This window comes from Ammospiza caudacuta, chromosome 4, assembly GCF_027887145.1.
Source record: "Ammospiza caudacuta isolate bAmmCau1 chromosome 4, bAmmCau1.pri, whole genome shotgun sequence".
Lineage (NCBI taxonomy): Eukaryota > Metazoa > Chordata > Aves > Passeriformes > Passerellidae > Ammospiza > Ammospiza caudacuta.
This window is the reverse complement of record NC_080596.1, coordinates 13,912,230-13,939,134: the sequence shown is the minus strand read 5'-3', so window position 1 is coordinate 13,939,134 and position 26,905 is coordinate 13,912,230. Positions and strand designations below refer to the sequence as shown.

Below are 26,905 nucleotides of genomic sequence, written 5' to 3'. Positions count from 1 at the left end.
CTGAAGCCTGATGTAATTTCTTGCTAAAGATGGATCATAAGAAGGGTATGTCCTCTCTCTATACCAGAAGATCAGTTGTCCAGAGAAGGGATTGAGTGCACCAAGGAAGGGAGTGGGTACCAAGTGCCATTCCCACAGTCCCCAAAGGGATCAGGGAGGCCCCAGCATCTCTGTCAGAGGCAGTGCTCTTTGGTTCTGGGATATTCTGAGCCCACAGGTGCCAGCAACCCCTGGAGAGCCACTGGAGGAGTTTCTTGTGGCAGCTACCAAACTGGTGGTGGCAACCTGACACATGCCAAGCCTCTGCCCCTGCTGCCTACCCACAGGTGCTGCTGGTGGGGACAGTGACCCGGGCACCCTCTGCTCTTGCTGCGAGTGAGGGCTGTTTTGGGATGCTGGAGGCAGGGGCAGGGGGCATGCACTGCCCTCCAGGTCCCAATCCCTCTGGGCACTGCTCCTGGGGCCGTGAGGCCACCGGCCTGGCTGGCACCCAAAGCCACTTGCTGTGGCAAACATCAAAGCAAAATGGGAAAGCTCAAGACTCCTGTGAAGGGCTGCACTCCAGAGTGGCTCTGGTGGGCCTTCCCACAGGGAGGGCAAGCAAGAGCTGGCATTTGGTCCTCTCCTTGCACCTGTCATGGATATGGGCACATATCTTAGGTTTGTTCTTTCTGTTCCACCAAACAAGAGCTTTTTGCATGCTGATTGAAATTAGCTGTGTTGGGGCTGTCCTACAGTGCTTGGTAACACACAGGTGGCTTTTAGCTTTGATGTCAGCCAAGCAGCACCTGCTCTCCCCCTGGCCCAGACCATGGCTTTGTCAGGCTTTGCTGGGCAGCAGCAGTGCAGGCAGAGATGTACAGCACATTTCATGCCTGAGGAACATTCTCAGGTCAGTGACTTCGGGTTTGAAAAACAATAATGTTTTTGCCTTACAGTTCCTTTAAAGGGTCAAAACTATCCTTACCTTCCAGCACATGCCTGCTTTCATTTTCTTTGAGCAAAGATTAATTACTGGAGGGCTGGAAGCAAAAAAAAAAAAAAAACCAACCAAAAACATTAGTGTATCCCAGTTGGGTGTTTATGAAGGTTTATAGCTCAAAAAGATGGTGAATTTCAGTATGATGGGTTTAATTTTTTTACGTCAAAACTGTACATTACATTTAGGACCATGTTGAGAGCATATCCAAACACTTCTTGAACTCAGACAGTCTTGGTGCTTCCCAGGGAACCTGTTTCAGTGTCTAACTCCCCTTTTCCTAAGATCCACCTCAAACCTCTCCTGGCACAGATTCACAGCATAACTTAGAATAATATTAACATAATAACAACAGCTTCACAGCATAATTCATTATACAGTGTTATAGAATGATGTTACTGTAATCTTTAGACATCAACAGCCTCATGGCAATAATTCCACACGTGTGTGAGGCTAACAAGGAGTAATGCCAGCTGAATGGCACGGTCATGAATTGTGAATCAAGAAAGGATCTCTTTCTGTCTGAGCTCAGGTGGTTGAACAGTATTTTGATTGATTAGGATTTTATTATATTTTCTAGCTTCACAGGAGCAGCACAGCCCTGATCTCACTGGGAGGAGAATGTGCAGCCATCCATATAGATCAAAGGAAGGTCAGAAGATGTCTTACTGCCTTTTGCTAATGAAACATGCAGATGAATGGCTTTTTTTCCCTGGCTGAGTTGCAAGAACAGCTTTTTTTTTTTTTTTTTTTTTTTTTTTTTTTAACTGATTAAATTCTCAACTTTCCCTCCTGCGGAATTTTAATTGTTTTTAAATTATCCAGGAAAAATATTTTTAAAAGTTGCCTGAACTCCACATACGGTCGCTCAGCAGGCACAGTGTGTGTGTTTCTGGGACGGCTGGGCTCCAGCTCCCAGCTTAGCTGGGGTAGTTTGGAAGTGCTCAGGCACCCTTTGAAGGGAATGCAGGATTTCTCCTCCAGGAGGAGGTGTAACTGCTCAGTAACACTGGTATCTGGAGGAAAAGAGAAGTCTCTCCTGGGTGACACAGCACCACGAGCAAGAGCAGAAGGGAAAGCCATGACTGAATCCTCTGGGAGACAGTCAGTACTGGGAGCTTGGACCTGTGGATTTGCAGCTCGCTCTCTAGGCGGCAGCATTTGTTTTCTTTTAAAGCTCCTTTTGTGTTTTCAGTAGGGTGTAGGAAAGGCTTTTTATTCATCGTTATCGTTTGAATGCATAAACGTTTTTGGGAGCTGTTTATTTTCAACTGTATTGTATTATTAGTGTCAGTGATACTCGGCCAGTCTCATTTACTTGGCAAAGCTAACTTGCTTTTTCCTGATCATTGAATGCAAGTGGTTTTTTGGAGGAGACTCCATGGCACACAATTTGGTAGAAACGTTATTCTGTGGGCAGATGACTCACAGATGAAGCTGTGGCATTCATTGCCATGTGTAGGACTGCACTGGCTCCTATCTTAGCTTTGTGATTTCTGAGCTGGTCACATAGCAACTGCTTCATTTTCTTAATGAAAAACATCTAAACATCTATAGGTTTCTGGGAATTCTTAGCTAGATAACTTCAGAGAAAACCCCCAACTTTTCTCTGTAAAAGTGCCTCATCTTTACATTGAGGAAAAATTAACCCCTTTTAAGTGCTTCTTCAGTCAACTGGTGAGAAATTATGCAAGAATCTGGTACGTGTGTTTAATTTTACCTTTTAAGCAATTCTGAATATTTCTTCCTGACATTAGGAGTTGACCTAAAACTGTTCTTACATAAGCTAGTCTGTTCCAGCTTCCCCAGTGAAAAATCCTACTGTGAAGCACTCTGGAGCAGAGAATAGCGCTGGGGCTGAGGTCTTTAGCTTGTTAAGTAACATCTGGTGTCACTGTAGATTTTGTGGGATATTGTAGCAAGCCCTAAACTGCTGCTCTGGAAGGGCCTGGATTTCCTGGAAGTCCTTTCTTATCTGCCAGTCCCCTCCAAATATTTTGGATATCCAGCAATTTGCAGATGTGTGTAAATGGAGACTTGAAGTGAACCCTCTCTATTCATTTGAAGGGCATCTGTCAAAGAGGAGTGTAGGAGAGGCTTCTGTAGGAGGCTTTGGGGCTGTTGTACCCTAGCTATCTGCATGCACACCCTCACCTTCTGGCAAGCTTTGGGAAACTCCAAGTAGCTTGCTTCTCTCTGAATTTCTAAAAATCAGCTTTGCATTTACATGGGATTCATAGCTTTTCTTGCCCCACAGTGTTTCTGCCTTCACTAGGCCTATGGCAGGGGACATAAATGCAGCTGGGTGCACAGAGATGTAGTGAAATGTGAGGCTGTGAATGGGGGTCACAGCAATGACTAAGTTTATCTGGTAAGAATCATAGAATCATGTAGGTTGGAAAAGACCTTTAAGATCATCAACTCTATACCTAATGTGCCAAGTCCCACTAAGCTGTGTCATCAAATGTAAATCCTGACAATAAAGCAAAATGCAAATTGTGTCCCTGGTGCTTTCTCTGACTATCAGCTTGCCCTTTGCCCAGATGGTGCACTCAATCCCCTTGGCCAGATCATTAATAAAGACATTAAACAGGACTGGCCCCAACACCAATCCCTGAGGAACCCCACAAGTGGCCATCCAGCAGCTGATGTAACTCCATTCACCAACACTCTCTGGGTTGTGCCACACAGACAGTTTTTTACATGTGCACCCATCCGTGCCATGATCAGCCAGTTTCTCCAGGAGAATTTAGGGATATGCAACCATAACCAAAGTTTAAAGCTTGACCATCTATTGAGAACTAGCTAATATTCATGTCAGAATCAAATAGGACAAGGCAATAAGCAAATTATCTCCATGGATCAGCCAAAGTAAAGACTTCCTAAACTCTGGGCATAAGGATCTGTAAACTCCTAGCACCACCTGTTGCTATGTGACTGAGTGCAAAAAGAGGAAAAACCTGCATATTTTGGGGACTTCTTCCACTCCTTCACAGAGAAAGAAGGATATCCTTTTAAAAAGTCATCAGAAGAGGAAAAGGAGGTTTTTAACTCTGAAAAGAAAACTGTTTGGGCTCATGAGGAGGGAAAAAAACATTTGTGGCTTTCTGACAAACATTGCCTTTAGACTCTTCCACGCATCAGTAAGGCAAATACCCCACATATAAGTAATAATTGGGTTAGAATAGGGATCTTGTATGCATACAAAAATTTTGTTAAATACCAGCAAAAATTTCTTTCCCATGAGGAACTCCAGAACAGGAACATGTAGAGGTTTTAGGAACCTTCTTCAAGATGTCCACAATTCTGCTGCTCACCATCCTAAGCTACCTGATCTAGAGGGCCCTGCTTGGAGCAGGAGGTTGGACTAGAGGCTGGAGAGGTCGTTTCCACCTCATTTATTCTGCAGTTTGCAATAGCAACGGCAATTTGCAACCAGCACCTGCACTGCCCAAAGTCGGGTGTTATCAGAACCACCAGCACCACCCACCCCGACTGCTTATGAGAAAGCACCTCAGTTATCTGGAGTGCTGTGTGTAGGTGCACAGCAGAAAAATGCCTCTGAGCCTTCTGCTTAACTTCCCATCTCTTGCATTCAATTTCCTTGGGTGAAAACATCATTAAATGTTTAGGGTCAACAGTCTGCCATTGGGGATTGATAAGAGTACCTAATTCAGAACAGGTAAAACACTTTCAGAGCCTCAAGAAAGCCTCCAGGTCTTCACAAATGACAGGACTGAAAAACGTCTGGCAGAGACCAGCAGGCTGTGAGCAGTTACACACCAGGTGTCTCCCGTGTGTCCCTATCCCAGGTCACCAACATTTCCAGTGCAACAGCAGGCTGAGCACAGAGAGCAGAGCTGGTCCCTTCTGTGTTTTATTTTATTTTCCCCATGGCCCATATGTGCCATGGTCGGGCACACAAGTCAGCAAAGCCATTTCTATGCACAGAACAGGTGAATGGGCAGCAGAGGTTAGAATTAGAATCTTACTAAAAGAATAGCTGCTAAGTGAAGGGTATTTCAAGGGAAGCAGGCACAGTCTGTTCCAGTGTTCCCTTGCCATGCAGACAGGCCTGTGCTGGACAGAAGGAGTAGCTCAGGGGACACAGCTCTCCAGTGGGCTCCCTGAGCTCAGCCCTGCTGTGCCCACCCCACTGAGCTTGGCTTTCTGCAGGAAACATGGTCCTACGTAAAGCCCTCCCTGGAGAAGATCTTACTAGCCAGGACTAGGCCTAGGATGAGAAACAGCCTTTGAAGAAGGGAGAGAAGCCCACCCAGAGAAGGCAGACAGACTGGCTGTATGTAGCAGCAGCCAGCCCAGAGACTGGCACACAGACACGTGGAGCAACATGAGAGCAATCCCACGCCGGTGCCAGAAGCCTTCCTCCTGCTTCAAAGGGCCTCAGATTGGCAGTGAGCCTCCAGAACCTGCCCTCACCACTGATGGGAACTGGCCCCCAGCCTTGGGTATCCCCCAAACCGCTTCCCTCCAGCAGGACAAGGTGCTAAAAGACGTGCTGTGACAAGATGTGACTTCCCTGAGCAGTGGTGCAGGTATGGCTTAGCTCAGGTTTCCGAGGCTGTTTGTGCTTGTTTGAGCCTGCTGGGCTCTCCCATGGGTTGAGCACTCTCCAGCTGCTTGCCTGTGCAGCGCTGCACCCTGCTCCCAATCTCCTTCCCTGGAAAGCACCCCCATCCACCAGCCCAGGCACCATACCCTGAGAGACAGGGCAAGGGCACCCTCCTACACCATGAGCCTCTCTGCCAGGCACCCCAGACACAAACAACCTGCTCACATGGAGTGCCTGAGCCCCCAGAGCAGGAGCAGGGGGAGATCCCAGGAGCAGGGGATGTCCCACTGAGGATGACCCCTCCCTGGGGTGGTAATGAGGCCGTCAGAGCAATGAGGAAGGCATCTGTGAGTGCTTCTATTGTGCTCACTCAGCTGTCCCCAGCTGTGGCCAGCTGTGTAGAGAAGACTGTAGGCAGCTAGCATCCTTTGTCAGTGCCAGCTTCCCAGGAGCTCTCTTTAGCAACCAGCTTGCTAAAGGGAACAAAAATTTTAAATTTAATTGCTTAGGGCCCTTGAAGCCACTCCCTGACACCCAGCAGGTGGAGCAGAGTCTCCATTATGTTCCTTCCTGGTTCATTGTCACTCTGTGAGTCATTCTAGTTGTCTGCCAGTGTCACAGGTCACCACAGGTGGCACAGAGACTGTGGTGTGTGTCACAGAGATGGCCCTTCCTGCTCATTGGCTGTGGCAATGCCCAGCAGCTGGTGGCACCAGAGCCACCCCTCCATGGGTGCCTGCCCAGACTGGTCCAACAGAAACCACGGCTGCCAGCTGCTTGGCACTGCTGCCATGAGGGGGGCACAAGGGCCAGGAACCTGTGGGCTCCCTGGCATGGGACAGCACAGGGGAAAAATTGGTCCTTGTCCCTCATGGTGAATGCTGAGCAAAGTCATGGGATGGTCAGGACCCATGCTCAGCCTTGAAGCTGGTCTTCAGGGTAGCATTTCTGCTACAACTGAGAGCAGTGGTGGCAGGCAAGTGTTTGGACAGAGCTCATCCCTGCTCTGGGGAGGGATAAAGTCCCTTGAAATATTTGATCACTGAAGTATTTGAGTCAGGAGCTCAAAAAGCTCTCTAGGCAGCTTCAGCCTAGAGATTCAGAACAGATCTCAGCAGACATTTTCCAGCCCCCATCTCCCTGACTTGCTCCCTAGAGAACGCACAGCCATCCGAGTCTGTGGAAGGGCACTCGCTCCCCGGCACATTCCCCTGGCACTGCCAGGGCAGAGGGTGGGTCTGCAGGTCTACCCTGCCCTCCCTCCCTGCCTCTCACCGGTGCTGGGCCGTGTTTTGCTGGGCTGGGCACGGCGGCAGCTCCCCCGTGTGCCGGTGCCCTGCCGGCTGCCCCTGCGTGCTGCAGCACGCTCTGCCTACAAGCCACGGCAGCGCTGCTGAAAATCCTCCCGGCAAGGAACTGCACGGATCGGCTCCCGGTTTAGTCACTTCAAAACAATCTGGTTAGTAAGAGTGAGAGCAGGGAGGAAGACTGTACCCCAGGCAGAGATTGCACATGGAAATACCAATGAGATGACACTGTTCTCTGAGAAGTGCTGGAACAACGGGAGGAATAATAAAACACTGCAGTTTCCATCCACACAACTGCATCCCACGGACAAAGTAAAGGCAGGAATCCTATTGGAAAGCACATCTGATTAGTATCTGTCTGGTTTGGATCCCTTCTACTGCTGAGGAGAGACAGGCTGAACCCTGCCCACGAAAACCAAAGGAAAATGCACAAAGGAGAGAGCAGAAGAGGCAGCTGCTGATCCCAGACCAGCATCCCTGCTCCAGCTGCAGGAGCCACCTGTGCCCACCTCCTCTTGCCCCTGCCCAGGGCATGGTCTGGGTAAGCACTGTGTGCTGCTGGCTCTTGGGGTGCAACCAGTGTTGCTGCTCTCCTATGGAAAAAAAGGATCAAAAGAACAATGACTCAGTCACGTTCTTGTGTGTTGGGATGCCCAACAAAGGCAATTGCCAGCTGCACCCTGAAGAACAACCAATCTCTTATGCAGTTATGGAGCAAGTGGGGTATGGAGGTAGAAGTCTCATCTGGTTAGCTGCAAGAGTTGTCCTGTGAGTCAGTACTGACTAGTTAGAAAACTCTTCTCTAACTGAATGGAAGCCAAAATATTCTGTAAAGCCTTGTTTCCAGCCACATTTTTTTGGATTAGCGGCCAGAAAACCCCAGCACATCAGGAAAAAAACCCCACTGGTAAACAGAACAGAAGATGGCTTTTGAGGTTCTCCTTTGCATTGGGGTGTTCAGAGGGAGAAAGAAAGCTTTTGCACTCTCTCTGCCACTTGGGTTGGGGTGCAGTATGGAAAGCATGTATTTTTTAATTCACATACTCAGAAAAAGGAAGAAAATCTCTGCTTAAGCCATAGACAAGTGGTGCTGCTGCTAAGCCTCATTTTCAGGAAAGAAAACATGGCAAAATTCAAGATAGACACATGCATGAAAAGGAGGAAACATGAACAAGTCAGAAAAGCTGTGTTAGAGCCCATTCTATCCTGATGGCTTGACAAGTTGCTTCCCCCCTCTCCTTTCCATGCTTTTTTCCATTCTGTCTCCATGCAGTGTTAAAGGGACAACAACTGGGCCAGGGTGGGCATGATCTGTGTGTTGAATGCCCACCCCATCTTCCCCCCAAAAGTGACCTCAGCCAATATCTGGCCATGGAGCAGTATGGATGATATTCAAGCCTCTGCAGGGGGGGTCCAGAGCAGTGGGGTGCTGAATGCAGCTGCAGCTGCCAACCCCTCCCTGCAATGCCACAACAAAATTGTCACATGCACATCACAACAGCTGTCCTTCTTCTCAACAGGGAGAAAGTGTCTGTGGGGATGCGCCCTTCATTTTGTTTCTCTTCAATCTAATTCTGCTGACAAAGGACATCCTCTGGGACAGGATCTCTTCGTATCAGGTGAGGCATAAATTCCAGCAGACTTCGACCCTCTCCCAGGAGGAGAAATGGGGTGTAAAAGATTTCAGAAAAAGGTCAGAGAAGCATTAACATGTGCCAGCCAGATGCACACAGATTTGTGACATGACTTCCACGCTGTCACTGCAGGACTCCCAGCACCTCTGGAACCATTTCAATGGGGTGTCTCAGCCTGAAACACGTCACTGCCAGTGCTCCCAGTGCAAGCCTGGGCTGGGTTCACAAGCTAAGAGAAAAGGGTTTTTCCACATTAAAGGCTTTCTCTCCGTTGACAGTAATAAACAAGGGAAGAGAGGAGCCTATCCTGTTCCTGCAGGCCACGTTACTCACATTTTGCAACTCTCGGGGCACATGCACGGAAGGAAAAAAAAAGACAGCATACAAACATAGGAAAATCTTTCTGGATCAGAATATTTTCCCATCTGTCCTGTCACTGAGACTGGCCAAGAGCAGATGCCAGAGCAGAGCACAGACATGGGGCAGATAAGCAGCAATACCCCTGAGAGCTCCCCCAAGGACGTGTCAGTATGCAGTTTGGGAACTCTGCCTGGACTCTCCCACGTGGGGGTTGAAATCCGAGGCTGAATCCTGCTGCAGGGGTCTGCTCCAGCCTCCTTGAATCCTCCCCGATGCCCCCAGCCACGGCTCCTGGAGCCATCCCCTGGTCACATCATCCAATCTGCTTGTGTGCACCCATTGCTAGCCATGCTCCTGTTGCTTAGCACCAGTGATAAACAGGACATATTCCTCTGGCCAGGTGCCTGCCCAAGGCATGCAGGATCAAGTCTTCTCCCAAAAACTTCTCTGGCAGCCTCTGAGCAGCTCCATTTGGTTGATCAGGCATGGAAGCTATCCCCTGATCTTGCTTGATCAATGTCATCCTGCTAGGAAAACTGGCGCAGGTCTGCCTGTCCTTTGGCACAGATCTCTTTGCAATCCCCTTGCCTTGGCCCATGTTTCCCCCAGCATTACAAAACCTCTAAAGGATGGTCTTGGCTCACTGCTAAACATAAGGCAGGTTTCTTGCCTGGGTTTGTCCATTCCATTTCTCCCTAGGGTCAGGGCTCCCTCCCTCTGGCTCCAGCCGCTTCACAGCTTTTGCATTCTGTGCCAGTTTGAGTTTTGCTCTGGCAGATAATCTCAGCCACTGCAAGCCATACTCAATTTTTCATGAGCCCTTTCTTCAGCCTCCCTGATTTTCCAGCATCCCCTTCCAGCTGTCTACAAGCTCAGAGAAAAATCAGCCCCTCCCCACTGTACTGCAGCCCACAAGATGCTTCTTTTTAAGCTGCTGTCTAATGCTCCCAGACCCCCACACTGAGAACGGCAGGCTCCTGGGCACTTCCATCGAGGAGACGGCTTTGGCAGAGATGCCCTGCTCTCCTCCCCATCCCCAGGCAGGCTGTGCCTCTCAGGGCTGCCGCAGCAGCAGCAGGACAGATCCAGGACCCAGTCCTGCCCTTACACCCAGCGTGGCGCGATCACAGGGCTGACCAAAGTGACAGCAGGCTCAGGAATGTTAAACCTGGACACATCCCTTGCAAGACACTCGGCGAGATGAGAACCGAGCCCCGCGCAGCAGCGAGCGGGGCGGGCTCCATCCGCCCGGGCTGCTCACAGCGGCGCAGCGGGACGCGGCCCGGCCGGGCGGGACGGGCTCGGCCGCAGCTCCGCCGCAAGAAGCGCAGTTTCCGCCGCACCCCGCCTGCACCTTTCCTGTAGCCCCGCGGGAAGCAGCCCCGGCCGGGGCCCCGAGCGCGGCGGGACGCGCCCCGACGGCCGCCGGGCACCGAGAGCCCGCGGAGCGCACGGCCGCGGAGCGCGGGGAGCCCTGCCAAAGGGAGCGGGTGCCAAACCTGAATTACCAGCCCAGAGAGCGGCTGTGGAGCCCGGCAGCTCCTGTGATTTGCGGCAGGTTTTTCAGGTCCCCGCCTGTCAAACACACACGCAGATACTTAAGCAGTCACCCGAGGACCTGCGGGGTTCTTGTTTTACACACCTCTGGTCCCTGCCAGCTGCAGGTAAGCACAGGCTTTGAGCTGGGGTGCTGGGGTGGGTTTGCAGTTGGGGATGGGGTATGGAGGCAGGAGCTCCCCTGTGAGTACTGATGCTGAGGAGGTCGGAGCTGCACCCAGCAGGGCAGGAGGGCTCATGCCCGGGGCAGGCAGAAGAGAGACCCCAGGCAGGGCCACCACGGCGTCCTGCCTCTGCTGCAGCAGCTGCTGTGCTCCTGTTTGCTTTGTTCCTATCCGATATTATCTTCTAAAAGACTGGACGGTAGTTTACAGGATGCATGACAGGTGTTTTTTCCTTATTTATGGCAGGGCCCGGTTTATTTTTAAAGCCTCTGTCCCACCTTATCCTGTGCGCCATGCTGGCTGATGTTATCCACAGCCACGCCGCAGCAGGAGGATGAGCAAAGCTCAGGACAGGACACGGCTCAGCAGCAGAGCAAGGGAGGGTAAGAGGGCTCGTTTGCATTGAGAACTGCTATTTTGATCCCTGCAGTGGCAGGAAATAGCTGCAAGCTAAAACCAGATGCAGATGCCTCCAGTCACATCCCAGCCTGACAGTGGGAGCACTGGGAAAGGGTCAAGAAGCCCAGCAGAGGCTATGGAGCCCCATCAGCTTGGCAGGAGCTACTGCTCAGAGAGATTTCCAGGAGCTTTGGGTCCAGTAAATCGTTAGAAAGCTGCACAGCCAGCCAGCTATTGTGACTACTGTTCAAAAAAGCAAAGCTGAGCAGACATCATGTATTTTCTGGAAAAGTGGCAGATTTCTGCCAGGATTGTAAATGCTGACTGCACTAGCAGTGCTGGACAGGCATGCTGGGACTCAGAACGATGTCCTTGCCCATTTCAGGCCAGAGCTAGGAGTCCTGCTAGTAACCCCAGGGTGTTTCTGGGGAGTTGAGTGCAACCACAGGACATGGGCAGAGTACTATATATTTATAATAAGACTTTCTCTTGCTGCAACTGGTGTCCATCAGCCATTAATTTTTGTCTGCTCACTCCAAAACGGCCCTGGAGGTGCATTTTTAAGGCCCTATCAGCCACACTAAGAGCACCAGGTGCTGTCATGTACATAGCAATGCTGGCTGGAGCTGCCTACAGCCCAGGCCCACTTGCAAGCTTCTGCTCTCACATCGCACTGCCTAAAACCACGACATCAGAGCCAAGTGTGAATTCCCCAGGGGTTCTTAACTTGACACTTAGGACAAAGCAAGTGTGGTGGCTTCCCTGTGACAGTGCATCTGGCATTGTCATTTCTGCCTGGGTGAGTAAACCCCGGATGAATAACAACTGCAGCCCCATGGCCCTGCTGAATGGCTAACGTTCCCTGCACTGAAAAAGCATTTTTTTAATGTTGTAAAAAATTTAGGAGGAAAAAGCAGTAAGAAGTGTGCTTTTCAGCAGCTAAGCCAAACAGCTGTGAGTCTCCAAAATTCTGCCAGGCTTAAAGAAATATAAGTGAGCCAATCACCTTTCCTGTCCAGGGAGAGATGTTGGACAGCCTGAAGCCCAGCTGCATGCCTGGGCTTAAACGAGGCTCCATTTAAGTAGTGGGCAGGTGATTAGTGGTCTCAATAGGGCCAGTCTGGCCATTTAGGCACTCCTGGTGCCCTCGAGTCATGTCATATACCTCCAAATTTAGCACCCAGGAGGTGCCAAGTGCTGGAGGCCATATGCTGCACAGGGGTCATATGGCTCCTGAAAGCCTCCAGGACATGGTGGAGCGATGTGGGGAGACCTGCAAAGCCCTCCAGGAGCCCCAGGGTTTTTGCCTTTTCCTGAAACCCATCTCACAACCTTGAGAGGTAAAAACTGTACTCCTTCCAGAGCAGGGGTAGAGGGGACATAAAGAAAAGCCATCAGGCATCACATCCCACATGCTGGGGCACCCTGAGCTGCCAGTAGGTAGAAGATACTGTGTCCTGTGGGGAAACGCCTCGGGAACCTGGAGATAATCAGAAGCAGAAATAGCTGCGCAGGTGAAACATGAAAGGTGAAGTATGGGCTCCCTATGCAAATCCATGCACTCACATCAATGCACATGAATGCAGCAGGCTGCAAACAGTGATTTATGAGCTGCCAAGGCATGTTGCTGCTGGTGGCCCGGGCTGGATGCACGATATAGAGGTGACGAGGATCTCTTTGTGGCTGGGCTTTCTGTGGGAAGGGCAGGTGGCCCAGTTGTGTGCTGAAAAAAGAAGAGGCAGGACTTGTGGCCTCATCTGCATTTTGGCCTCATGGAGAGCTTGGCAGCCACAGTGCTGGAGAGCAGCACCTCAAGTTCAGGGGACCTCCTTCTACCCCTGCATCTTTTCCAGAGGTCTACAAACATCTAAGGTAGATGAGCAGCATTCAGCAGACTCCTACTACCTCACATGAATGAGGAACTGAATTATGATGCCCCCTTCCTATATGGATGCCTCTGAACTGAGCTGACTCCAGGAAGCCCAGGCAGCTGCAATGCACTGCAGATGAGGCCAGCTTGGCTTGCAGTCCCTGGGGTTAGAGATGGTCTTTCCTCAGTCCACCCAGGGCTGGTGGGTCATGCTGTCTGTACTGTCTACCAGCACTCTATGGCCCTCAGAGGTGCTCCAATGTTACACAACCTCTGTGTTACAATCTGTATTTACCAAGTGACTCAAGCAGAGTGGGCTGTTTCACAACCAGCCCTGGTCTATTTATAAGCCCCTACTCAAATACCAAAGGATTCTTTTATTATCAAAGCACTTTCAGCAGAGGAGGCTCAGGGGGATCTTTGTTTTATGAGGTAAAGTTCAAAGAAGAGGATCTCTCCAGCCTCTCACTGTGCCTGGCTCTTCACAAGCTGCAAGACAGTTTTGAAGCTGAGCTCCATCCTAGAAGTTCTGTCAGCAAGAGAAAGCCCTGGGGCATTCAGTACCCCAGGGTACCTAAAGGTGAGTTACCAGCCAACCAAGAAAGCAGTTGGGTTTAAACCTGTGCAGTGGGAGTGCAGCATGATGGATGTTCCAGGATTATACTCCAGAGCCAAAGGGAAAGAAAAGCTGGACTGCAGTGTGGAAGCAGGGCAGGTCTGTAGCAGATGGCCCACAGGAATCCCAAGAAGGGCCAAGGGCTCCTGGCAGCACTGGAGAACCAGCAACACCAACCAGCCAACCTGACAGAGATGGGCCAGGCAACTGGGACAGCAGGAGAGCAGATCAAGAAAGGCCACATTTTGCAACCAGCTCCTCCCCTGCCAATACCCCACAGCCTAGTTTCAAAAACACTACAGTGATTCAGCATCAAGGGACTTGTGCATGCTGTGTGGGGGCAGTGCCTCGTGTTTCAGTTGACTGAATTAGCAAGCTCGACCCTCTGCCATGTGAAAGCAAACCTGAAGCCCAGCAGAAGAGAGGTGTGGGACTTAGCCAAGATGCATTTGCTTTACTTGTTCTTTTGGGCCAAGTCTTCCAGAGATTATGCAAAGCACAAGTGGGACAAGGGTAACTCTGGAGGAAAACATGGGCTTCTTGGTGCTGCCTTTGCTGGGAGCACCTAGGACTGAGCCCAGTCAGGAGCAGCAAGTGCTTGAGCAACAGACATACACTGGGTACAGTCCTTGAGGATTTGAACACTTGCACACCAAAACCCAATCAATCAACTAACCAGTTCAGTGATGCTCAGGAGCAATAGGACTAACTGTTAATGTTTGTGGTAACATTAAATATTTCTTAAAACGGTGCACTCACCTTCTCATGGCCAGCATTATGTGATGTCCGGCCACAGTGCTAAGAGAAGGACCAGGACACAGATCCTGAGGAGGGGAAACAGGGTGGTTTCTGGATCAAAGACCATGCTCCCAGAAGATCACGTATGCTCTGTTTTATCATTCCTTTGCACAAACTTGCCTGATCACTGGGAAGCAGGGGAAAAATAAATAAGCAACATCCACTAGTTTAGATGTTAGATATTCTCCCTTCACCCAGAGGATAAATAATGTTTTTTTAGTGAATGTCTTTAAATTAACCCCCTGAACATGCCCATTGCTGTGACATCACTCCTAAGTGACGCCCAGGCCTAAATAGGGCTGTAAACAGGAATCGTTCCCATGGGAGTGACACTGGCTATAAATACAGCACCAGGGGAGTGCTGAGCAGCCTGCAGCTTCCTGCCAGCTGAGGATGGTGAGACAGCTCAGCGCTGGGCATTGCTGCCGTGTGCTCGCTGCAGTGAGGAAACAAGACAGGAGTTGCTGGGGGCTGGTGCTCCCACTGAGCTGCCTGGCATGCCTTTGGGAAGGGAGTTGAGCCCTGCTGCAGCCAGAGGCCACAGCTGGGGCCGGGGGGGGAGGTTGGTGGGGATATGGATGGCAAATCTGGGGCTCAGCAAGTGTGGCCCCACCGGCCACTCCCAGCTTGAGCAATGACACCAGCCCCTCTCCGCAGTGCCTGGCCCCATAGCCCTGCCCCAGGAGGAGATGGCCATGGAAAAGCCAGTGATTCCCACTGAGGAGCAGCTGGAGATCCTGGAATACCACTTCTGCAAGGTGAATAAGCATCCTGACCCCACCACACTGTGCCTCATCGCTGCTGAGACCGGGCTCTCCGAGGAGCAGACTCTGGTGAGTGCATGCCCCTCATCCTGCCCCTGGCACCAGCCCCGCTCCCCCTGCATGCCTCTGTGCCCCACATCTCCTGCCTGCCCTGGTCTATCATACACCTGTCTGTCCTCCCAATGCTTCCTACAGCAGGCCCTGCCCTTCTCATGCTCCCCCCACACGCCTGCACTCCTCTGTGCCCCTTGTGCTCCCTGAGTGCGCTCCCTGCACCACCGTGCACCCTGCACTCTCTTCACTGCACCCACAAGTCTCCTCTGCACCTCTGCAACCCCCAGCACACTCCTAACTGCACCCAGAGAGCTCTAACGCAACACAGCACCTCCCTGTACCCCACATCCTTCCTGCACTCCACGTGTTTCTGCTCCGCAATTTACAACCCGTGCATGCTGTTCTTTCAAACTATTTCTGACAGTCTTGGATGCACAAACTACTGCTGGTTTTAATGTCTGAAGAAACTACTGTCATTTTAAAACAGATAGAGGGTAGATGCAATTCCTGCAGGATATGCTGTGGGACATGCTCAGGCTGTGCACCTTCCCCCCCTCAGCGTCCCAAAGCCCCAATGTCAGGCAAGTCTGTCAGCCTCTCCAGGAGACATAGAGGCCTCCAAATATCCCTCCACAGGGACAGGCTGCCACTGCCTGGGAATGCCACCAAGCCCTGTGATCCAGCTGGCTACCTGCAGGCTTCCATGGGATTCAGAAGCAAACAGCTTCTTCCCAGTTCCTTCAGGTGGCAGTGCAGCTCATTGGGATGTAGGTGTTCACTGGACCCACGGCGGCATTTATGGGTATAGAAAAGAAATCCATCCCACTGGAAAGTCAGCAGCAGTTTGCAGAGAGCTGCCAAGCCTGGCTCTCCCCCAGCAAAGCCAAATTGGCAATGTCAGCATTTAGCCTGTCCCGGGGAAAGATGCTGGAACAGCATCCATTGCACACATAGTCCTCAGCTGGAGTGGACTGTGCTTTGGTGACAGGCAGGTATCAATCACTGCTTGTTTGAGGCAGCACCCCTAAAATACCTTTTTCTCCATAGAAATGGCACTAATCCTTTTTTTTCCCCTACAGCAACTTGTAAACACAGGCCATATATGCCCAGGGCACCTCTGCAGGTGTCTTAAAATCCTCCCTGATAGCTATCTTTTCCCACTAATCCAGTGTGCTCTGGAGATGGAGGTCATGTTAGGGACAGGATCAAGACGGGGGTGGTGAGCTGCAAAGTGCCTGCACTGCGTAGAACACAGGGAATCATTGCCCCTGTCATCTGGAGTGTTTTATCCTCTAGAAATAGCAGCCATTTTAATAAAAAATTCAGTATTGATGAGATGCAAAGAGGAGATTATGCTTTAGGACAGAAAGTGAAACTTTTGAGAGAAGGCTAGGCTGTCAATCGTATGGATGTGGTCAAAGGCAGTGTGAGTGTGAGAGGCACTTATAGAGAGCACTGTGGTTGTATCATTATGGAGCATAATAGCTTCAAAAATAACCATGAACAAATATAGCAACAAAATGAACTGCAACAAAAGGAATCACAGGCACATTGCCAAAGAAAAGGCTGAGCTGTGCTTCCGGCACATGAGTAGTATTTCTTTTCTTTCTTTTCTTCTTATGTAGTGTTGCTTTAACCAAATACATTTTATCTAATATTTTAAATTGTGTCTGTCTTGAAGTGGCATCAGCAGCTCTTGGAATAGGCTTCCAGATGCTAAGTTACAGCAGACATAGTGCTAAGTGCTGCTAACACAGATGTGCAAATTGCCTTAAAACTAAGACAATTTTAAAAGAATTTTAAAAATTGATTTGTTCTTAAATTTGTTGGAGAGCCAATGTGCTGTACCTCTCATGCTTTCTGAAACAGGTGAGCTTTCAATTCCTGTCAAACTTTGCAAGTTTGGAACTTGGAAAGGATTTTTTTACTTCTCCAGTCATTTAAACAGACACCATCCAGCTCCTCAGCCAATCTCTTACTCTGCAAGAAAAACCTGGGCTCACAGCAATAAAAAAAAAAGACTCACCCATGCTGTCAAGGTCTGAAGTGAGCTAGAGAAATGAGTTTGAAGGAGGTGCACGTGTAGGTTACAAGACTGTTCGGTCAGGAGCAACCATCCTGGCTGCCTGCACTGCCTGGGAACAGCACCTTGCCACAAGGCAGCAGCACCATGAGTTCCCCTCACCTCATCCCACGTGCTGACACCTGCACCTTTAGGAAAGTGATTTGGAGGCTTTGCTCAGCCCAGTGCACTCAGTCTCTGCTTTGTTCTTTCTCTCCAGAAATGGTTCAAGCAGCGCCTGGCGGAGTGGAGGAAGTCTGAAGGGCTGCCCTCAGAAAGCGGGTCTGTCAGGGACTAGAGGATGCTGCTGCAATCCCCTTGCCTCTTATAAAGGATGGTGAAGCTCTTCAGTGGGTTTCCTTGGGGTTCTTCTGTTGCAATAGGTTTTGTGATACAAAGTAATACTCTGCTATTTAACATAAATCTTATTTAACATGTACATAACCAGAAAAAACCCACTATATAGAAATATATATATATACACACACATGTGTGTGTATACAACTTTTGATGGCTGATAACCTATCTTGTGATTTCAAGTCATTAACAGCAGCTGCACAAGAAAAGGCTATTTCATGCCCTTGTTCTAGGCTTGCAGAAATTTTGCCATGATATATGTTCAAATATAGAAGGAAGAAATAAAGATTCCTTTTCCTTACAATCCCCAGAGGCAAAGTGTGTGTGTGAGCTTTAAGGTGCAGATCATCCAGAGAGTAGGGCATCTGGAAAACCAGGTATGTTGTTCAAGTGGCCTGGTTTGGCTCAATGTGCCTGAATCAGCTCTGGATACTGCAAACCATGTGCCTACACCATAATCAGACCAAGCCAAACACCCCCTGCATGCCTTTTTTTACCTTTCTGGTAAAGGTCACCAAAAAAAAGAACTCATGGGTTGTTTTGGGTTTTTTCCCAGTGCAATTACAAAACCCCAACATTTTAAAATGAGAGGAGCTGTGTTCTGTCCTGCTTGTGCTCCCTGCCCCCACGACAGGAGGCAGACTCCTTCCTCTGGAAGGGCAACACTTCTCCCAGGCAGCCTCAGTGGGCACTGTGGGTTTTCCCTTTGCCATGGGCAGCCTCATCTCCTAGGGCACCTTTGGATCCATGCATGGCAGCCCACACAACCCCACACACCTCCTAATCCCTGGGGTGGCAGAGGCTGGTGGTGCTGGGGTTCCCCCACAGCATGGGGGTTTTAGGGGGAGACCCCAGTCTCCCCTGGCCATGCTCATGCCTGAGGAATGCAGTTGCACTGGGGCTCTTGCACAAAGTCCAAACTCTCATCCATCCTGGCACAGAACAATGCCTGGTCTAAAAATAACCAGCACAATTTCCCAGTGACCTTACCTTGTTCAAAAGGCTTCAAAAGTCCTCTGCTTAGTCGATTACTGAATCAATTAATGGATCCTCTGATTAATCCCCTTCTGGTTTGTGGTCACCTGCCTGTACTCCTTTGGAAGGAGAATCAGCTTAACAAGGGGAAGATTAAAATACATTGGCTCTGAAACTGCCATATGCTTTCATTTGTGGCTTTTGTCCCTTACTGGTGAGCATCTCTCTTGCCTCAGTATCTCCAGCCTGTCACCAGTGGTTGGGCAGCCAGTGCAAAACGCACTGACCCTGTACGAAGCAGATAAAAGCATTCTCCCTTTATGTCATGCCCTGCACAGGTTGTGTTGTTCCCCTGCAATCCAGCTGCCAAACTGACTCACCCACAGACCTGACTGGAGCTCAGAATTTGGCCTGCAGACTAGGATCAATACTTGTTTTCTGCTTAGCCTTTGAAACTTGCCTTCTCTCTTACACTGAGGGGAACTCTGCTTTTTTGAGTCAGGCTCCAAAAATCCCAATGCAGAACTCTCTTATTTTGCCCAGGGCCACACAACTGAGTATCTGAACCACACAGCTTTAACCCACCTATGTAACTGGACCTGCCCGTTCTCCAGGCATTTGAGAAAACAGGCCCCAAATCCAAGCCAACTCAAGATACATTGTAGCCTTTTGCATTTCTATTTCAGTCACAAGCATAAAACTTTTGAGTGTCAGTAAGATCTTCTTACTGACACTCCAAAGTTATGCTAAACTAAAATTTTGCTAAAACTTTAGCAAAAAATTTTAAACCCAAATTCAGGAGTTGTGTTGCATCAACTTGGTGTGTGCTTTTGAGTTCAGTTTGCCACACTTCCCTGCATGAGAGGACAGTTCCTTTGCTGCCTTCCCCCAGCAGTTGTTTCATTACTTCTTAAACTATTACAGCGAAACAATCAGGAAAGAAACTCCAGACATAACCAATCCTAGGGAGAGAGTCTTCCCACATTAAGTTGAATTCTGTCATTTTCCCTGATGACTATTCTTAAGGAATGATGACTTTATTTTAACTCCCAGAAGGCGTTCCAGCTGAGTGCTGCCTCTGCATTGTGTTCAAAGAGATTTTCCAGCCAGAGCACAGCCAGAGAGAGTGATGTTCCAAGGGGTGATGTGGGCAGATGGCAGGAGCTTAGTGCCTAATTGGTTGAGCCAGTTCTGCAAGCCGTGGAGTACAAACTGCCTTCAGAGCACTCTCTTTCACTTTGAATGCATCTGGGTTGAGTGGAGTCACACGAGGTCTGGAGAAGAGAGGGTAGAAATAGTCAATCCTGACTGCAGCAAGGCCACCTGCCAGCTGCCTGTGAGCTCCCACACCTCCACCTAAGCCTGCCCTTCCCTGTCAAGGCAGGACAAAAGGCATCACACCTTCAATGCTGTCGTCAGGAGAGGAGTATCTCACAGCCACTACAGCCAGGCATTCCCCCACCCTCTGTGAAACATCCTCCCAGCACTTCCTGCAGACTGGGCTGAGGTCAGCTGCAACATGCTGAGCAACAGGAGTGTATTACACTCTGCCCTTTGCCAGATGGTTGCTTTTTATAGTTGGAATTAATAACAAGTCCCAACCAGTAATTCTGCTGGAATTAAAGAGTTCCTGTTTCTTCTCTTTTGACTCATTCTACCTCAAAATGGCTTTTTAAACCGCAATCCATGTAGCATTAACTCACCCAAACATATAAAACCCAGGCATTTTGGAAGTGGAAGAGCACTTCCCAATCTTGGCCTAATCTCTCTGGCCAAACACAAATGAACAAGGTGCCATGAGCCACACAAAATGGGCTGGCAGCTGATCGTTTCCCTGGGACAGGGAAGCAGTACCTACCTTGAGGAAGGCTGGGCCAGCCCCAGAATTCTTTTTGTAGGCACTGCATGCTTGGCAGCCTCTGTGACCGGCCACTCGGGATCCCGCGCGGGCATGAAGTTCGGGTGGAGTTGTTTGGGCTTCGACAGCTCAATGGTCCGAGGGCTTGCAACTATCCTCCGAGGTGATATGGAAATCTGTGGCAGAATGGGGAGGAAGGCCTTTAGAGATGCTCCTGGCATTCGAGGGTGCTCAGCCTGCAACCAACTCAGAGTTTCCAGGTTCACAGCCACTGACCGCACACAGATGGGACACAATCATATCCTCAGCTGTGTTTGGCACCAGGCAAACTGCAGAAGAAGAAATCACTGCCTCGTCAGTCCCACAACCTGCCCTCCAGCCTCCTGTTACTCACAGCCCTTTGTCCAACCCACCCCCAGCACTGGAGATTCCAGTTAGAAACTTGTCCACCTATCCCCATTCCTACAAGTGCAGGTTAGGCACAGCTCTGCCGTTCTCTGGGGATATGTGCTGGGAGTCAGTTCATGCTCTGAATGGAGCACAAGCCCTGCTTTCCAGCTCAGGAAGCAGCTATGCCAGCCTCATGGAGGGCAGCACATCCAGGGCTGACATGAAGAGAGCCACAAGCGACTGAGCACCTGTGCCCACTCCTCTGCCAAAGTCCCATCCATGTCGGGTGATGCTGCCTTACCGGAGCCATGATAACACCAGGTTTGGTGTGTGTACTGCAGCAGGTCATCTCCCTGATCAAGGGCACTGCCAGCTTCTGCACCCGCGCCGATGCACTGGCCTTGACTGCTAAGCTGGAAACCTGGGTTGGCACCTGCACGGACCCAGAATGGGGGAGGGACGTGCAGACACAGAGCTTGTACAGCAGCCCACAGGGACACGCTCCCTCTCCACAGGGATGAACATCCCAGCACCCTCCCTCTGCATACATGGTCACTCTGGATTTTCCAGAATCCATTACTTTTTTCCACCTGAACAATTAAGTCATTTTGGTGCTATATGGATTCCCCAGCTGTTACCCACTCAGAGTCAGGAGGGGAGTGCCTGTAATGAAAGCCTATGTAGTCAGGTAAAAGTACAGAGAAATTCCTTCCATGTTTTTTATATTCATCTTCCTGCCCAAATCAAATAACTTCCCTGCTAAGGAGAGACATTCAGATTTCAGGGTAAATTTGCTGCTATGGTTAACTGCATTCCTACAGAAAACATGATTACTTCTCCAGCAGGGGACTTCTTCCAAAATTTTTCACAGGGTTACTGTTGCCCAGTTCTGCTCCAGCCCAGACCCCTATTTCCCAGCCCCAGAGGCTGCATCCAGAAAACCTAGTCTTTGCCATGGAAATTAGTGTAATCTGAGATTGCTCCAAGCCCTTTCACCCCTGCCAAAGCAATGACCCACCTAAAAGGAACAAGCTCAGAAATATAAATTAGGCTTCCAGCAAAATGCAGTTAAAATACACATAGTAGTTGCAATCTGGTGCCCCCTGTGTACTCAGATAGGAGCACAGCTACAAACATGACTACTCCCTAAGAGCTAAACATGCCATCTCCATCAGGTTTCTCCACTTTCCCAGAGGATGCAGCCCAGATGCCTCCCTTGGCTCTCCTGCTATACTAGGCTGCTCCAACCTGGCTGGTTTTTGTCCCCCAGCAAGAGATTTGCAAAGACAACATTCTTCTCTGAAAAGGCAGTTTCTTCCAGTGCCATAAACTGCAGCAGAACCAGGCAGCTTCTCACCTCCACACACTGGGCACATCCAGGGGTGGGACACAGGACAGTTTGCTGCATCCCTGCACCCTCCAAATCTCACTGAACCTCCTCCTCACCTCTCTGGGGGGCATGAAGTCTGGGTGCAGCCCCTTTGGCTGGGCAAGCTGCAGTATCCGCTTGGAGGCATTGTAGTTCTGTGCAGCCAAGGACACAGGCCACTCCGGGGTCTCACGGGATCTGGAAGCACAGAGTCATGGCACTGCCATTTACAGATATTCTCCAATCTGGCAGCAGCTGGGCTCTCTAAGACTCACATTTGCTACAGCAGAAGGCAGCTTTATATGGTGGGCATTTCCAGTGTAGAACTCATCCCATGAGAGAATCCAGAAGTTCTAATCCCAGCAGAGACCCTGCTCTGCATTTTTGCCCTCTGTTAACCCATCCTCTGTTCCTGCATTTATTAGACACCACTGATGCTACAGGACCCAAAGCTCTACCTATAGCACCCTATAGGCTTTCTAGCCTCTCACCTTTGTTCCAGGTAAGCAGGGAGGAATTTTTTAGGCTCAGACAACTTCAGCAGCCGTTCAGAAGGGTAGCCATACTTTGGTAGCAGGGGATTCCCGCCGATTACTGGTCTGCAACTGTACAGAAAGAAAAATTTTTGAGGAGGAGTACAGAAGAGCTAGCAAAAGGCAACTGACAGAGAACATGATCCTTGCAGATGGTAACCTAAGTCTGGTTAAACATCCATGCCCACTGCATGAACAAAATTTGGCACTGGTGCACACGGAAAAGCCATGAGCAAACAGGCATTTACACCTGAGATTTCCTCACTTTAAATGCTGTTGGCATCTGAAGAGTCCTCTTTTAAGCACTCTCAGTGCACTGCTTTCAAAGTCTAGGCTTTTCCTGAAGCTGTTCCACAACATCTGGCAGCATTTATGCTGGTCAGCTCTGCCAATTGGGAAACCTCTTTGTTACAATGGCTTGATAGCACCTTGTGCCCTTGTAGCTCCTTTCATCTTGGTGTCTCTCCTAGTGCCTTGTTCATCCAGCTTTCACACAAGCATAACTGTTGGAATATGCCTGTCATCACCAGGGAAGAAGGAAGAAGAGGTAAGAAGAAAGGCAGGAAGTGCTGTTGTATGGACACCTTTAGCAAGAGACAGCAGCTCTCAGGAGGATGAGAGCTCATAATTGGCAATAGTGGCAGAGGGGAGAAAACTACAGACTTGGATGTCTTGACATTCCTTCAGATAGAGGGAAGCCAGGAGTGCAACATAGTTTCATCTTCATTCTCATTGCTAAGACTTCTCACAGATTAGCAACCACCACTTTGACTCCAAAAGAATTTAATCTTCTCCAACAGAGCTACAAATTACTTGTTTCAAGTAAGGCAGCACCACTGTAATTTATACTTCTTACATCAATTTTCATTTCAATTCCAAAACATGATCTATGTTTTACACCATGCAGTGACAGCAGAGGATTAAGTGGAAGATGGCATCTCCCCTTTCCCTGGGAGCCAGAATACCTCCCTAGAGAATATGCTCTGAGCTGCCTCCTTCTCCAAGATCTGCTACCACGTCACTGACCTGCGGCCATACTTGGTAAAATCTTTCTTGGGCTTGCACAGATACAAGGTTCTTGCAGACGGTCGAGCTGTCATAGCACCAGGTGTGAGGCTCCATATCGTCTCTTGGTTTCCCCATACAAGCCTAGCATGAACAGCAACGTTGTCAAATTTTAGTAACAGGCACAAGTGTGAAATGTGTTTGCTGGGGCTATCCTTCCCTGCCTAGGATGGAACAGACACACACACCCCTCCACCCTATGGCTCCCCACACCTGCAAAGTGCCACTAGCACCCCCTGAGCATTCTCTTTCTGTGGCTCTGAATTTCCCAACACTGTCCTGCTGGTTGTTGTCAACTAAAAGGAAAAGATTCTTAAAGTGATAGGTTTTAGTTACCAGTGGATATGCAGAAAGGGTCCTTTCATTACATCTCTGAAACCCCTGGAGGAGTTTCATCACTGAATTTCTTTTGCCTCACCATTACTACCCAACTATACCACAGGTATGACAGCGAAAATAGTAACAACTTTACAGTCAGGGTGTGCCATGGAAAGTGGGTGAGGTTTTACAGAGGGTTAGTGGTTACTCTCCTGTGCCCAGGGCAAATTTGGAGTTGCTCATCCCTCACTGAGAGGCCATGATGGGAGAGGGTACAGGGTAGTTGGGACAGGGAACAGCAGCAGGGCAATGGGTTTGTGGAGCTTTTATTCAAGACCCATATAGATAATGGAGAAGAGATGTTATCAAGAGACTGTTGCCCTGGCTTGTCAAGCTGTAGTTTGATCACATCACATCACATCACACAGACAGCAACTCTGTTCCTAAAGGTGGGCTGTATCCTCCAGGACAGAGCATCCTGGCTCCCATGCTCTGGTCACCTTGTACCACACACCATCCTACCCCACAACATCTCAGCTGGGCAGCTCAGATCAGATGGGGCAACAAAGGCAAGGCTCGGGTCAAGCCCAGGGTTTTGACTGAGAACTTGAAAGAGCAAACTGAAGGCAGCCCTTTAAGTATGGAACATCTCAGTCTGCTTTACTAGGGACAGAGGGGAAAGGAGTAGCAAGACAATGGCCAAGGGTCTGCTCTGGCTGAGTCCCATCAGTCCCCAGCCCCTGAGCAAGTCGGTTTGAACATCTACTTACGTGGGACTGCTGGCTTGGCAGAAGAGTGGCTTGGGGTCTGCAAGTACCTCTATCCTGCCAAAGTTACAGAAAAGGACAAACATGCCATTAACCATACAGTTAAACCAACAAAGCAAAAAAGGAGCTACTGCTGTACTCAAAGCCATACAAACCCTCTCAAAGCCCTGTGCTTTTGCCTCCATTTCCTTGAGAGAGTGTGTTTAAGGACCTCTCTCTTCAAGTACTTTCCACCCATTTAATCTGGCAAACTCACCAGCCCATGAATTGTTGTGTTTCTCTTGGACTGCAGAGACACAAATTTGCAATTCTGCCTCCACTGATGGCTGGAGAGTGGGAAGGAACTTTTCTGGTCAATAACATACCATAAAACAGGTACAAGAAGGATGATCTCCCAGCCTATGGGAGCCCAGATGAACAAACACCTGTTATCACCACGTCATGGTTTACTAAAAGGCACCATGGAGACAGCACTATGTTTCCACATGGCTTTAGGAGCACATTTTATTTCAGTCCATTTAGCACAGAGGTCCTAGATGCTGTATAGACACAGAAACGTACATAGTCTCTGCCCTAGGAACAGCTCTGGAAATGTTTTTACTGAATATACAACAGACCAAAACCTTTCATGAAGATCAGGTATCACTTCTGAGGCCCGAAGTCCCAGTACTTTATGAGCATTGGTACAGAGAGGAGAACAAGTTAATCCAGTGCCACAAGTGTGTTACACAACTCCTTGAGATGTCACAGACCAAGCCCATACCCACCCACTGGGGCTACAGATGCCTACCCACAGCCAGCTGGTGAACAACCACACTGTGCAGGCAGCTGTGGAAGTGCTCCACCATGGAAAAAACACAGAAGGTGGAAGCCTGAGGCATTGCTTCCCTGCCCCATACCACCTGGCAATGCAACAGCGTGGCCCTAGAGAAGAGCAAGGACACCAGCAGAGAGAGATACTTGCCAACAGAAAACAATCTGTGCTGTGGGGAGACACCTGTGGTTTCTCTGATGGGGCTTATACTGCTAGTAAGATGCCAAGCCCTGGCAAATGCTTGTGAGAGAGCTCAGCAGCACAGAGATCCCTGAAATGGCAGGCTGCTCTTACAGCATCGTCACTGCATGAGATGCCTGTCACGCCTAACTTGGGCCACAGAGCTGCAAACACAGCTCCTGCTGAGATCCCACAGAGGCAGCTGCCTGTAGGACTTTGGCTACCTGCCACCAGTTCAAGACAGGACACGATCAGGAAGGCAGACGTCATTTCAGGAGCCAAAACCCAGTTTAAGCTCTTTAGTCCCTAGCGGGTCTCCAGAGGGTTTTCCTTGCAAGGGGGTGAAGGATTAGCACACAGAGGTTCCCCCCAGCCTAGCTGTGTTGCAGAGCTGGCACTACCTTTGCAAGCAGGCTCATTGCTGTTCCTCAGCTGCTGGCACAGATCCAGCACACAGCCACAGCCAAATCTAGCACAACATAGTGCACATGGCCCTAGTGCCCCACAGTGCTGTGCAAAGCTTGCATCATGATCCAGCCAAGGAATGAGGCACACATACCTTCAGATCAGGTCTCTCAACTCACTTGGCAATCTTTTTTTGTTCTTTTTCCAATTACAAAAAGAAAAATTACATTTATCGTGGCAAAAGCTCTAGATAGACAGGCGTCCTCACTCAGCATGTACCTTCAGCAGCTCTGCAACTTGAAGGGGTTAAACCACCTCACTGACAAGACAGCCCTGGTGGAGCCTTTGTTGTTTGGGCCTGTTCCTGCTTCCCAGCAAGGCCTTGCTTCAGCCAGACACAGAAACACCTCCCCTGCATTGTCTGAGCATTCACACACTCATTGCTTAAGGGAGATCAACTCCTTTTGAGATCAATTCCTTGTAAAGCAAAGAGTCACAGCTTCCATTTTAAAGGGGCAGGATGGTTGGATGTTTTTCAGAAGCTGAGGCAAGGGAAAAACTGGACATAATTTCCCCTCAAGTGTTTATCACAGTGTCATCCTCTACACTGACTCACTGCTTGGTGTAAATCCCCCACTGAGCCCTCTCAAGAGACACGGGGCACTGGCCTGAACACCCAGCCACGAGGGGATGGCTTCTTACCTGCTGCGCGGGTACACCCACATGCAAGGTGTGTA

The 26,905-nt window shown here is 49.6% G+C and overlaps 2 protein-coding genes across 4 annotated transcripts; one reads left to right on the top strand and one right to left on the bottom strand.

The window, feature by feature from the left end:
* Positions 1-10,291: 10,291 nt before the first annotated feature.
* Positions 10,292-17,806, top strand: HOPX (HOP homeobox). Of its 3 annotated transcripts, none has more exons than XM_058804048.1 (3): positions 10,292-10,517; positions 14,915-15,090; positions 17,358-17,806. In XM_058804048.1, the coding sequence occupies exons 2-3, from the start codon at positions 14,947-14,949 to the stop codon at positions 17,433-17,435; spliced, it is 222 nt and encodes a 73-aa protein (XP_058660031.1). In that variant the 5' UTR covers positions 10,292-10,517; positions 14,915-14,946; the 3' UTR covers positions 17,436-17,806. The 3 variants fall into 3 exon arrangements, with proteins under 3 accessions (XP_058660031.1, XP_058660033.1, XP_058660032.1); XM_058804050.1 differs by lacking the exon at positions 10,292-10,517 and adding an exon at positions 13,282-13,423; XM_058804049.1 differs by lacking the exon at positions 10,292-10,517 and adding an exon at positions 14,626-14,653.
* Positions 17,807-19,595: 1,789 nt separating this feature from the next.
* Positions 19,596-23,754, bottom strand: SPMAP2L (sperm microtubule associated protein 2 like). The gene is made up of 5 exons (XM_058804379.1): positions 23,646-23,754; positions 22,578-22,691; positions 22,164-22,284; positions 20,328-20,503; positions 19,596-19,743 (listed from the first exon to the last, which is right to left on the bottom strand). Exons 1-5 carry the CDS (start codon positions 23,717-23,719, stop codon positions 19,635-19,637), a joined length of 594 nt encoding a protein of 197 aa, XP_058660362.1. The 5' UTR covers positions 23,720-23,754; the 3' UTR covers positions 19,596-19,634.
* Between the last annotated feature and the right edge of the window lie 3,151 nt (positions 23,755-26,905).